General features: G+C 42.1%; 1 protein-coding gene across 1 annotated transcript in view; it reads left to right on the top strand.

Annotated features, from left to right (window-relative positions):
* Nucleotides 1-3315: 3315 nt before the first annotated feature.
* Nucleotides 3316-14678, top strand: part of ahr2d (aryl hydrocarbon receptor 2 delta) — a 76122-nt gene continuing 64759 nt past the window's right edge. The window contains 2 exon segments of the mRNA NM_001123543.1: nt 3316-3728; nt 9992-10179. Coding sequence (NP_001117015.1) covers nt 3670-3728; nt 9992-10179 — 247 coding nt within the window. The 5' untranslated portion in view covers nt 3316-3669.

Raw genomic sequence — 14678 nt, forward strand, 5'->3', positions numbered from 1 at the left:
TGCAAAATGACACAGCGCTCATTTGACTTTATGAAGCTGGTTATAGAACTAAATGCTACCCAGTAAAAGTTCAATGGGTAACATTTAAAACGGTTTTCAACAGATTTACTAGTGTATTAAAATCACCTCTGCGTGACTTGTTAAACACTATGGTAACAGTCTTTTGATTTGCCATCTAGAACTGGGAACGAACCACAGTTCCACCCTGTCCCTGCCAAACAATATAAACTTCTCTGAATTGTATAACTCGAAATGTGTAATTCTCTAATTAGCTCATGTTAAGAGTGCAGTTTTGTTAATGTTGCATGTTTATTTCTTGACATGTCAGATAGATCATTTGTATCGTACTAGAGCTATTTTAACAGCATTTTATAAATCATATTTCGGATTGAAGTAGAATTTCAGATCTAAACTCCACCATGACAAGAATGGCACCGTGCTTCAAATGAATGTCAAAACAGAGAGGGTTTTTATAAACTCCATTTGTTCTCGCTACAAACAGTCGTTTCTTCATTTTAATTCATACAATTTACACTCCCTCTGCAATCTACATAATTACAGTGCTACCAAGACAACTTCACTAACTAAGGTCTGTGTGTCAGTTTCCTGTATGTTATCCGGAACAGATTTTCTTTATTTCAAGTCAAACTTTAATTTAACTGGATGTATTTTTTACCGTAAAAGTCATTTAATGGTGCCAGATGGTGGTATATCATAAATAGCTGCTTACTTGTTACTGGTTTGTTTATAAGCACCAACCACAGTGGCTCTATGGTAACGAAATAGGTTTTCCCATGTGTTAATTTGTTCTTCGCTATGGCAGAGACTTTCCCTCCAGTGGCTATGACGGTGATTTCAAATACTGGCTTGGATAGGACACTTTAATAGGCAGCTATGCCAAATTATTTATGGTGAGTGTTGTTAATAGGGGGAAAACAAACGCAAAAAAACTGGCACAAAATAACCAACTGTGTTTGTATCACTGTATTGTTCAACATACATTTGTCACAACTTTTATTCAATTAAGCTTTAGTACTACAGTAATGTTGACTGATTTCATGTGTTAAAAGTTTCCATTATAGTGTAAACTATCAGCTGACAATTGGGCAAATACTTTGTCAATATGTGGATCCACACATAAACAGTGGTTATGAAATCTGTAGGAACGCTATGTCATTGCCAGCAGCTGAATATATGAAGCCAAAATCCATTGTGATTGACTGATTAATCAACAAGACCAAGAACAGAGAGAACTTTTTTCAACCCCAATCCTCTATTCAGTGTTTACTGACAGGGTGTAGGAGTAAACGGTGACAGATTGAACAATAATGAAGATTGAACTCCTACTTTTTCAAAGAAGTTAACTTGCGACCATGGCCTGTTGTTGTATGGGGACCTACTTTGTGGAGTGTTGAGTAAGTTGATTTTACAGATTGCATATCACTCCTCTTTGTTTTTAGAATACGGAGGAGGCGGCGTGGTTTATCCAAGTCAAAGCTGTCAGCTATTCTGTGGTGTGCTTTAATGTCCTATCTGTGAGTGTTTGTTTTTACTGACACTGTTTCAATATGTGTGCTGCAGATAGTTCATGCTCCGTGGTCAATGTGGTCGGGTCAGAGGTTGTGTTTGTTTTTCCACTCCCTGTCAGACAGCAACACCTGGGCGACCCAACCAAACCAATCATAGTCTGGGGTGTCAACACCACTGCAGCCTGAGTACAGAACATATCAACGTGTTAGCAAACATTGGCCTCCCTGGCCCAGTCCACATGATTGGTAGTAACAAAGTCATGATACAGTGAGGCTCTATTTTATTCTATCCAATTCTATTAGTTTCTATTCTATGTGATTAGAATCCTGTCCATTGTTTCTCCTTGAAGTTGTTGAATCTTTACCAGTAAGTCCCTATTGGCAGTGTTAATCATTCACTTCAGTTTCCCTCAGAATTGAATTATCCAATATTATCATGTGCTGGAAATACTGTCCTACTACTAGGATCCATTGGACAAGCTAAGCCATCACAGAGAAAGAGGAGACGGAATAAAACAAAGCCTTTTACAGTAACTGTCCATAGTTTGCAAGTGTATTTAATGGATTGTGGTTTGGGGAGTTTCAAAAGCCCATGGACATAATAGCATATCTTTGTTGAAATCAACAAAAAACTCTTCGAGACAACCCTAGGCAACCATTAACACATTCATCATTGAACCAGAAGCAATAAGTCATCTTTATGGGAAGAGTGTCTGAAAAGTTCCCAGCATCATTGAACCATGCACAACCACATGGTAACAGAGTTATGGTAGAGCCCTGAATACCTGGCTATCTATTATATACTACTGCATGGGAGAAAGTGGCTTTGGAAATGTTTGGTTACCAAAGTTCATGCACTAACATAAAATTATCTGAAACTGTGTATATTAAAAATGTTTTAATCTAGCATTCAAGTATAAGGTTAGAGGCCCAGGACAATAGCCAGCATTTCATTTGAAATTGGTTATTGCACATAGCTCTGAGGGCGTTCTCCATGATATCAAAGGTTGCAAACGATTATGTACAGCTTGTCCTCATTGTATATATCCTAAACAACTCCACCTTTAAAGGGGCAATCTGCACTTTCGAAACCAATTTTTTAAATGTAAATTAATGATACTGTATTGATTCTTGAATAATGTAACTTATAACTAACTACCTATTGAGCTTAGTTCAACTGTCGTACTCCATCCGAACCAAAATATAAGCTTGTTTTACTCTTTTGTTTATAAACAATGTAATTAGAAACGATCACTGTATAACCTCAAAACATGGTTACAACTATAATTTTGATATCATGGATGCTCAGTCCTTGCACCCATAGCTCTGTGCCTCTGTCTATGAATTTCAGAGTGAATACATTTCTCCAGCCCCATCCGTCAGACGTTTACCAAAACAGTGGCGGGGTCAACCTCTTCATTATTGTTAGAAATGCAGATTGCCCCTTTAAAGGTATATCTCTCAATTCAATTCAATTCAAGGGGCTTTATTGGTAACTTTATGGGTAACATAACATATGTTACCCATCCCAATAAAGCCCCTTGAATTGAATTGAATCAAGTGAAGTAGATAATAAATAATAGAGAAATAAACAATAAAAATGAACAGTAGACATTACACTCACAGAAGTCTCTCTCGCTCTCTGTGCTATATTTCCTGAAAGCGCTTTGCACCAATAGCGAGCAGCCCCACTGTACCTGGTGTGCGAGCTTCAGTGAACCAGCGCTCTGGATTGGTTCGCGTAGCAGAAAACGCGGCCATTACGGTCGCCCAGCTGGAGGAATGTACAGTATGTTAATGCATTAGGAATGACAGCATAAAAAAAAATGAAAAAAGGAAGGAGTCAAATGTGTTCGGTTCACGCACGACATCTCTAGCTGCTGTGCAGTTTGAAAAGTTTGTCTAAACTTTTACATCAAAAAGCAATTTGGGATTTATCGGTCCGGTATACCAAGAGGAATAGTTTCTGCGCATATTTGGAGCTTCGACGTATGAGACGTTCTGTACATCGGCGGACTCCTTGTGGATATTTACATGATACAGAGCTTTATCTAGTCCCGTTTCTTCGAAAACTATCTGCAAGAATAAGAGGGAAACGTATTGGATAGTATTATTCTATAGACTTTCTTAGTGAGACATTATGTTGGGGAGTACGGCGCAGTACGCAGCTAAGAAACGGAAGAAGCCTGTTCAGAAAATGTAAGCAACTCTGAATATAATTTTCAAGTAAAAAGATACGGCTACTTTGTGTAAAGGAATGGTTACATTATCTTACAGGTCAACCAATGCTACTATTACAGGTTATAACGACACAAAACAATAAACTAAACGTTTCATTTTAAGGTTATTCTACTATTATGTGTATAGTAGACGTTGTGTAGCCTATCGTATGGCACTTATTTTCACTATAGGCTATGGGTTCTGAGCTTCACTAAATCAAGTTACGCAAATAAGACCGATGTCACTACCTTTTGTCATAATTTTATGGGTGAATGCATGACTGCATTTTTACGATACACACATTGATTGACGTGTTATGTATCAATCTATAATTGATCATTGTCTATGAATAATATGCATATTATGATACTGGTTCTGTGTATAAATTGTGCGTAATGTTGGTATAGCTATGGGTATCTGCAGTGATTCTGCAGATGCAACGATGCCCAACTGATTTAGCCTACTGTCTCGTTCCAAACCATTTTCATTAGATTTGTTATCTAAAAAAAAAGTTTAAAAAAAAAGTAAAATGGAAAAAAAAAAATCTATACAATCTCTATTTAAGTTCTCAGTATTTTCCACAGCAGCCTGCTATAAATGCTTCCTGAAGTCTTTAGGGTTACCTTAAGATTACGTTTTGGTGTGTAGTTATGATCTGGCATGGAAATGGTAGTCTTGCATAGTCACAATCAGGTTGAAAATTGACTGCGCTCTCACGCAATGCTTACATGGAGGAGGGAGAGCAGGGAAAACTGGGTCGCAATGTTGTAATTTAATAGTCTTGCGGTTTTTTTCCAATCATGAGGAACAAACTTTTTTGCATTTCAAAACTTTTTCCTCTGCAAATTACCATATTTCCGTGTCACACAAAGTTATACAGTTGTATTCTCTGGCCAAAAAAAATTACTTGAACAAATCGTTTTTTTAAATGTTTCAATATATTGCACTAATCAGAACATTTTGGTCCCAAGATTCCAGCAAAAAAATCTTATTTTCGTTCATCTGACTTTCATTTATCTGCATGTCCAGCCCTTATATTTGCATAAAGAGTTGCATTCATGAGATGTCAATAAAAAAAACAAGGTCCGTCTAAGCATAAACTTGATAAAAAATAAATGTATATGAATGCTGTAAGTACATCAGTTGTTTGCTCACTGGGAAATGAATATCCAACTTGTCAGTGACAACTGTGTTGAGTTTGACGTTTGTGTCAGCAACTCATTGAGCATATTACAGTGTTATTGACACATGTCCTGGGATTTCCAATGATCTTCTATATAGAAGAACCCCTTACCTTCTAATGACTCTTATGTAGCTTGTGAGCAACATAGATCAAAAAACATGTGCGTGATTGTGAGAGTCTTAGCGTTTCATAGAAAACATTTAATAGTTTGTATCTCAAACCATTCGGACTCTACAGACATTTTTGTATAAAAAACCCGCCCCGGGCCCCTTTGGGTTCCACCCTTGTCTCACAAATACTGCTCTAGCTCAGCCACCGATAATCAAACAGACTAATGGTTGGTATTTACGGATGCAGAAGAAATAGACGATTCCAATGGTACAAGAAGACTGTAGCTCAGACGTACAATGTTTTAAAGGAGTTAGAGGCCTGAAACGCACCAGCGATACGGTGGGACTCATTGAGTTAATAAGTATGAGTAATTACTTTATTATTACCTAGTTATAACCTTATGACCCTATTCAGCAAGTATTTTCCTCAATTTTGAAAAAGTATTTTCTTTCTCCAATCTCCAAACTATCTACCAGCTCTATATGTAAACATTATCTTTTCATTTCTCTCTCCCTCTATCAGATTTCCAGAAGGTTGGAACAATGGCACAGGGTAACCTGTGGGCCTTTAAAAAAAGAGAAGATTGGTGATATTACATTACCTACAGCAGGAGACAGTGTCTACAGTTCTAGTGTCCAATAGAGTGAGCTTTTTCTACCTCCACAATGATATCATTGTGTGGCTGCTGTGTGCAGACCAGGCTTAGTCTGCCTCTCAAATGGCACTCTATTCCGTATACAGCATAGTGCACTACTTTTGACCAGGGCTCATAGGGCTCTCTGGTAAAATGTAGTGCACTGTATATGGAATAGGATGCCATTTGGGATGTATCGCTAGTGTTTTAGTAGACATTCCTCTGAGTATGATACTCAGTCAGCCACTCTCACTAGGTCACCGCTGGGAAATATCCCTTTCAGAACAGAAAATGCATGACTCTTTGTGATTTCTCTGTGAATCAAATGAGAGGGATCCAAAAATTCAACAAACATTTCACTTTTTATCTAAGAGACTCACAGACAGACAGACAGACAGACAGACAGGCAGGCAGGCAGGCAGGCAGGCAGGCAGGCAGGCAGGCAGGCAGGCAGGCAGGCAGGCAGGCAGGCAGGCAGGCAGGCAGGCAGACAGACAGACAGACAGACAGACAGACAGACAGACAGACAGACAGACAGACAGACAGACAGACAGACAGACAGACAGACCCTGGCTCTCCAGTCCACACCAGACCCTCGGCCACCCCTCCACGCCTGGCCTGCCACTTGTCAGTGATGTCACATGGCTACATTAACTGTAACGGACCTCACCAGAAGCTCATTACGGGAACACTTGAGCCAGAAGTGACTAGGCTATTTTTGGCAGCAAGTATGTCAATGGATTAATATGACTTTGATGGTGATGACCATGGAGGGGCATGCATTCACATCCCCACATTTTAAAGCTTTACTATAAGGGACCCCTATTCCCCATCCCCAGCTGTGGCTACCACCTTCACCATTACTTCACAGACAGTGTCCTGACTGTTTGGAAAGAATGTTAGACAGTATTTACCTTGTCTTTTTTTCTTCTTTACCAAACAGTTTGGAAATAATGCTAGACAGTTTTGATGTACTTGTTATTTTAGACATAGAACCTAATCTTATTCAGGGGTTGTTGCTACACTGACTCAGACAAAGTACCTTTGTTTGGGAGTCTGGGAAAGCAGTCTTGCATTAAGATGGTAAAACTCTGCCAAGATAGATAACACTACACATCCATTGTTTTAAGAATTGGACCTACAGTATGAGTCATGGTGAGAGAGCCAGCGAGGTGGGCAAGGTGAACGCTGCAGGTTGAGCCATCTGAGTTTAATCCCAGTCTTGTTTTGTTGTGGTGGACCAGAGACAGATAGAGTTCTACTGGAGGTTATCAGGGTGGGAATGACCTTACCAGAGCCGGGCTCAAATAGTATTTGTGCACTTTCAAATACTTTAGCTGCCCTTGGTTGAGCTTTCCTGGTGCAAAATAACCAATAGAATAGGCCCAAAAGGCAAAACCCTGCCCGTCTGGCACTCCGTGATGGCTATGTCAAATGTTGAACGTATTTGATGGAAAACAAATACTTTTTGAATCTAGGCCTGGGCCTCGCTATTTCCAAACGTGCGCAGGCCTCTCATGTCATGTGTCGGTTACAACACTCAAAATCAGATTACGTAGATCTGGTTCCTCTATCACTCCTCCTCTGTTCAGCCATCAGGTTGACCTTTGGAAGACTGTTATCTATTTTGGTTCAGATCTAGGCCATCTGGTTTGAACTGTTTATGGAAAGGTTGACCATTTTAATTATGTAAGCCAAAATGCTTCAAGAAGCTAGCACTTATCTTATTATGAATACATAAGTATATAAACATCACTGTGTGGTCCTTGCAGTGATTAAGAATACACTACTGTAACATTGAACTACGTGCACCCGTATCAAAACATGCTAATGTCACTTGGAATTTGTCATTAACTTGTGATATCACCTGTGCTACAACAATGAAGGTACCTCCATCTGTGTGAGGAATCCAAGATGGTGGACGGACAGAGATGGTCTGAATGAAGAGCCTATTGTCCCCAAGGCCAGTCACTGGTGTCGTCACTTTCCCTTGTTTTCTGGGAATGTGTAATTTGGTTCCAAACCTCTGGCTTGAGTTACTGTTGAAATCCCTTCGGGTAAGCCCTTGGTGGTGAAAATACAGTGTTGGGTTACAACAGACCTCCATTTGACAACAATGGCTTGGTTTCTCAAGACAAGGTTCTCCCAAACATTGAACCATGAAATTCTGAAGTGGGAGAGCTTGTTGGTTTTAAGGATTGGTAAGAGTAGACAATGACACACTATGTTAACAACATTATAAGGTTTAGGATTTGAAATGTCATCTATGTCTATGACAAATCATTTCTAATACATTTTTCAGTTTTTCTTATATGTCTATGAAAGTTCATTTCCAATAAATCTTTTCACATAGTTTTTCTTGGAATAGATGATTATGATGTACAGTATACTTGACACACAAAGCTAATATTGCCTTGCTTATCAAATGCCTAAAACAACTCTGACCAGCCTAATATAAGCTCTTGGACTTAAGGCCTTTTGTAGTTAGTTGAACATTGTAATGGATTAATTATGCTATTTGACAGTTTTTAAAGAGAGTTAAGTACGTTTCTAGGAATATGCCAGAGAGAGTGCAGCAGCTGTGACCCAAAGGTGCTCGGTGAGACTTACGCGAAGACAAATACCTGGAACACAGAGGCATGTATTTATGAGGAATCAGGATGACATCATACTGCCCCAATGACCTGGTTCTTTACTTGAGGTTGAGAATTCCCTATAGTTTACTACTTTTGATGCTATAGGCCCGGGGTGTCAAACAAATGTTCCTCGCGGGCCGCATTCGATCTTCACTGAGGTCCGGAGGGCCGCAGTTAAAATTGAGCTCGCCGTCAAAATTTGCAAAAAACATGTCCTCTACCTATCGCTTTCGGAATGTTCGATGATTATTGACTGTCAAGCTTTCGTTTCGATGACTGTTTTCTAGCTGGACAGAGTGAAGAGACTATACTGTATATACTGAGCAAAAATGTAAACGCAAAATATAAAGTGTTGGTCCCATGTTTCATGAGCTGAAATAAAAGATCCCAGAAATTGCCCATACGCACAAAAAGTTTTTTTCTCTCAAATTCTATGCACAAATTTGTTTATATCCCTGTTGGTGAGGATTTCTCCTTTGCCAAGATAATCCATCCACCTGACAAGTGTGGCATATCAAGAAGCTGATTAAACAGCATGATCATTACACAGGTGCACCTTGTGCTGGGGACAATAAAAGGCCACTTAAATGTGCAATTTTGTCGCACAACACAATGCCACAGATGTCTCAAGTTTTGAGGGAGCGTGCAATTGGCATGCTGACTACAGGATTGTCTACCTGAGCTGAATTTAATGTTAATTTCTCTACCATAAGTCGCCTCCAACGGTGATTTTTTTTTGGGGGGGTCAATATGTCCAACCGGCCTTACAACCGCAGACTACGTGTAACCACGCCAACCCCGGACCTCCACATCCCGCTTCTTCACCTGCGGGATCGTCCGAGACCAGACACCCGGAAAGCTGATGAAACTGAGGAGTATTTATGTCTGTAATAAAGCCCTTTTGTGGGAGAAAAAACTAATCCTGATTGGCTGCGCTCCTGCCCAGTCATGTGAAATCCATAGTTTAGGGCCTAATTCATTTATTTAAATTGGCTGATTTCCTTAAATGAACTGAAACTCAGTAAAATCATCGAAGTTGTTGCATGTTGCGTTTATATTTTTGTTCAGTAAATATATTTATTTACTCAAACCGCCCGCTGGCCTTGAATTTGACACGTGCTATAGGGAATAGGGTGCCATTTTGTACATTTGGAAACTTGAGACATCTCTGTAAAAGACAATTGTTCTTGGAGGTTTTTGGGTCTGGATCACATTTCATTTCCTGAAGTGGCCCTATGTATGTTTTTCAACAGCCTTAGAGTCTTCTTTAGTGCCAGAATTCACTTCAACAGAAACCCAACAGTGGGCAGGGGAATACCCTAACCCGAATAGCACACGGCTAAAATCATAGAGTAGATCCAACTTCATTAAGGACTAAATTGTTCAGGGATTTTCACATAACAATAAAATGAAATCGGATTCCATGTAAGATATGCACTACTATTCCATTCTCTACCAAAATATTTCTTACAAGGTGGTTTCATCATCACCAGAGAAACCAGGCTGTTTAGCAGAGACTAGGGCTGCTTGTCACACTTTCTTCTCTTGTGTGTAATTCTCAGCACCAGTATATCTTAGAAGTCTCTTTTCATCAATAATAGAAAGACCATAAAAAAACCCTGCATTAATTTCAAACCCCCATCATCGAACCGTAACTTATTTTTCTCTCTTTTTTCAGTCCTAAACCCCCTCCTACAGATGGCATCAAATCGAACCCGTCAAAGCGCCACAGGGATCGGCTGAACGGAGAGTTGGACAAGTTGACCGGGCTGTTGCCGTTCTCAGAGGATGTACGTGCGAGGCTGGACAAGCTGTCTGTGCTTCGGCTCAGTGTGGGATACCTCAAGGTCAAGAGCTTCTTCAGTGGTGAGTGGCACATACTCTGACTCATAGACGAACCAACACTTTAGCTGCCTCATAGGCCTCATTGTAGCTAACTCTTACGACAGAGGTGAAGACTGTTAGATTGAGATCTGTAGTTTTTGGTTTGAGGTTTCTTTTTCTCCCATCGTTTCGCCTCGCTTCTCAACTCTGGCTGCTAGTCTCTCTCTCTCTCTCTCTCTCTCTCTCTCTCTCTCTCTCTATTTCTCTCAGGAAACAGTTTATATCTGTGTTGCCGTGTTAATTGCACTTTGAGTCTCTGAGGCCGAGTGTTGAGTAGAGGACAGACAGAAATATGGTACCTCGGAGTGTCACATGGCCAGACGCTAGCTTCCTTTTCCTGTCGAGTGGCAACACATGTTCTGAATATCATCACACACACACCCCCGTCCCCCCACCGCCCGGGCCCCTCTTAACTTTCCGGCCCCTCTTAACTCCCAAAACAGTTAGAGGATGTTCTTGTGGTCGGAGATGTTAGCTAGCAGTGCACATACACGCACGCACACACGCACCCACGCACACACATACACACCAGAAGGATTGACTGTCCTTGCTAGTTTCTGCCACACATAACTTTTCCTCAAATAGTTCCTGCCCTGTCCAAAATAGCATCAATTAGAAGCAGACTACAGCCTCGTTGCAAGCCAGGCCATGACGAGAGCTAACAGACACTCCGACAATTTTTTTTTTTGTTGGTCTGGGCATCCACCGACAGACATAGCAGTTAGTTATAAACACTCTGCATCAACAACAAAGGCAAATCAGACAAATCAGACCTTTGCATATTGTATGTTTTGGACATAACTTCCTTGGCAACCAAAGGTGTTAATTGTTACGAATGGAGACATGCGTTTATTGCGTTACTAAGTAAACGTTGCCAGGGCGATGGCCATACACAGTGCGAGTAGTCAAGATCTGCAAGCCCCAAAGCGGTTAGGAGATCCCGTTTTGTTTCCATCCTCTTTTACACCACAACAACACACACAGCAGCAACAGCAGAGCCTCTCTCCCTCACCCTCTCTCTCTCTCTTTCTCCCCCTCACTCTCTATCCCCCTCTCTCTTTCTCTTATGGAGCAACAGAGAGGGTCAGAAGGACAGAGAAGGTCAGAAGAACAGAACAGAGAGGGTCAGAAGGACAGAGAGGGTGTGTGGAGGGAGTTGGAAATCAGGCGTTGAACTCTGACTCCACCCACACTCTACTTCCTGTGCAACCCCTCACCCTCCTTTCCTTCTTCTGTTCCCTCCCTTCCTCCTTCCTCATCGGCCTGTGTGAAGTTCAAGTTCACAAACTCCCCCCCCCCCCCCCAAACAAACGCAACAGGATCCTAGTAGAGTGGTGTACTGTGCTGGCACGGCATGGTCCGAAAATGAATTGTCTTATACATTATATATTAGCATTTTTACATTATTAGTTGCTATTAAAGATACTAGAACTTTCGTTCAACTCTATTTAAAGTGGGCTTTGTATATTTTATACACACATTTTCTCAGTGATGGAATTTTGGTCAACCTCAAACATGCCGTGGTGGTCAACTCCCCTTGTCCGCTTTTAATTTCATGACCACAAAACGCTTTGGTTATTCCTGAGCTATGTAGATGTATGGAGAGTTCAGAATAGGTTGAAGTGGCTGGATGTTTGGCTCAGGAGAAAGAGACCTTTGTACTCTGAGATCCAAGCTGGACCTGCTCTTTTATATTTTTATTGAACCTTGATTTAACTAGGCAAGTCAGTTAAGAACAAATTGTTATTTATTTACCCCGGCCAAACCCGGACGACGCTGGGCTAATTGTGCGCCGCCCTATGGGACTCCCAGTCACGGCCGGATGTGATGCAGCCTGGATTGTCCCTGCTCTGTCTTGCCCCTCAATCATAGACCACTAAAGGCTGATGGGAAGGAGGCCGGCCTAGAGCCGTAAGGCGTCGCGGTTGATGAGAAAAGCCCTAGGGTTGTGTCCCACGACTCCCATGGCGCTCTACATAAGCAGCACATTGCTGCTTCCCCAATGATCGTCAACTTACTGGCCCACCAAACCCCAATTTGCTCTCTCTCCCTGTCTGCTGAAAGTACTGTATGAAAGTAATCTATCTGTTGTCTATCTGGGCCGCCCCCCCAGGTGATGGGGGTAGGAAACAACATCTCCACCCCGCTGATCCTCAACACTGGGGCCCCACAAGGGTGCGTACTCAGCCCTCTCCTGTACTCCCTGTTTACCCATGACTGCATGGCCATGCACGCCTCCAACTCAATCATCAAGTTTGCAGACGACACTACAGTGGTTGGCTTGATTACCAACAACGACGAGACGGCCTACAGGGAGGAGGTGAGGGCCCTCGGAGTCTGGTGTCAGGAAAATAACCTCACACTCAATGTCAACAAAACAAAGGAGATGATCGTGGACTTCAGGAAACAGCAGAGGGTGCACCCCGCTATCCACATCGACTGGACAGTAGTGGAGAAGGTGGAAAGTTTTAAGTTCCTCAGCATACACATCACGGACAAACTGAAATGGTCCACCCACACAGACAGCGTGGTGAAAAAGGCGCAACAGCACCTCTTTAACCTCAGGAGGCTGAAGAAATTTGGCTTGTCACCAAAAACACTCACAAACTTTTACAGATGCACAATCGAGAGCATCCTGTCGGGCTGTATCACCACCTGGTACGGCAGCTGCTCCGCCCATAAACGTAAGGCTCTCCAGAGGGTAGTGAGGTCTGCACAACGCATCACCGGGTGCAAACTACCTGGCCTCCAGGACACCTACACCACCCGATGTCACAGGAAGGCCAAAATGATCATCAAGGGCAACAACCACCCGAGCGACTGCCTGTTCACCCAGCTATCATCCAGAAGGCGAGGTCAGTACAGGTGCATCAAAGCTGGGACCGAGGACTGAAATACAGCTTCTATCTCAAGGCCATCAGACTGTTAAACAGCCATCACTAACATTGAGTGGCTGCTGCCAACATACAGACTAGATCTCTAGCCACTTTAATAATTAATAATTGGATGTAATAAATGTATCACTAGTCACTTAAACAATGCCCCTTTATATAATGTTTACATACCCTACATTACTCATCTCATATGTATATACTGTACTCTATACCATCAACTGCATCTTGCCTAAGCCGTTCGGCCATCGCTCATCCATATATTTATATGTACATATTCTTAATCATTCCTTTACACTTGTGTGTATAAGGTAGTTGTTGTGAAGTTGTTAGATTACTTGTTAGATATTACTGCACGGTCGGAACTAGAAGCACAAGCATTTCGCTACACTCGCATTAACATCTGCTAACCATGTGTAGGTGAGCAATATAATTTCATTTGATTTGATTTGGTCTCACCATGGTGGTTATCTTTAGTGTGTGATCCCAGTTCAGAGTAGAAGTGTCAACCAACCATTTCCACACTTGATATCGCTCAGATATCTTCTGATTGAGAATGAATCAGAATATGCATGACTTCACAAAACAGCTTGTAGTTGCAACATTATTCCCATATCAACAATATCCACACATGGGGAATAACAGTGAATGTTAATAGATTTGTGTGGCTGAGCTCACCATGCGTTCCCTACTGCAATATGAACAGTGGTCTTTCAAGGCCTTCTTCGTACCATGTGGTTCCTATCTCTGTGTTTGACTTGGCTGACACTGTGAAGTAAGGGAGTGTCAGTGAGTGTCAGTGATAGTGTGGGAATGGAGGTTTGACACTGTACGACTCTGAACTGGGGTCAGTAAAGTCGAAAGATCACCACCGTGAATCCATGTGACTTTATGGTGAGACAACAGACAGACTCTGTAGCAGTGGGGCCCATGCAGAGTGCAGAAACCCGGGGGAGATAAATACTGCTTGTGTGTGTGTGTGTGTGTGTGTGTGTGTGTGTGTGTGTGTGTGTGTGTGTGTGTGTGTGTGTGTGTGTGTGTGTGTGTGTGTGTGTGTGTGTGTGTGTGTGTGTGTGTGTGTGTGTGTGTGTCCGTGTCCGTGTGTGTACTGTCAGCAGACAGGGAGAAGGCATACTGGGATCTAGTGGGCCAGTAATGCTGATCATGTTGGATCACTGGATCTATGGTTCCTGACAGTGGTCTGCGTTGTTGACGAACAACACTTCATCCAGAAAATAAATCGGAGACGGTCATGATTGTCGACCATAAAACATACTGAAGCACCGCTTTACCTTTATCCGTCACACACAACACACACATCCATCTTTCCACCTCCTCCCCGTGCGTTGTCTCCCTGCCTAGCTCTGGCCTTTGTCTCTGTGAAGCCTGTTTATCGTCTCTGGGATCTGAGGCTGCCTGCCTGCTGGGCGTGGAAAGGTGGAGGGGCACGTTTGGGGAGGGAAGCTCTGGAGCATTGCTGGCTGGCTGCACAACCACAACACGAGGGACTGCTGTCGGAGTCAGCTGTGTTTGCCTAGTGATGGATCAGACATATATATTATTGGTAGGCCTAACCCCTGTCACATTCCA

This window comes from Salmo salar, chromosome ssa16 (genome assembly GCF_905237065.1).
Source record: "Salmo salar chromosome ssa16, Ssal_v3.1, whole genome shotgun sequence".
In the NCBI taxonomy this organism is placed as follows: Eukaryota; Metazoa; Chordata; class Actinopteri; order Salmoniformes; family Salmonidae; genus Salmo; species Salmo salar.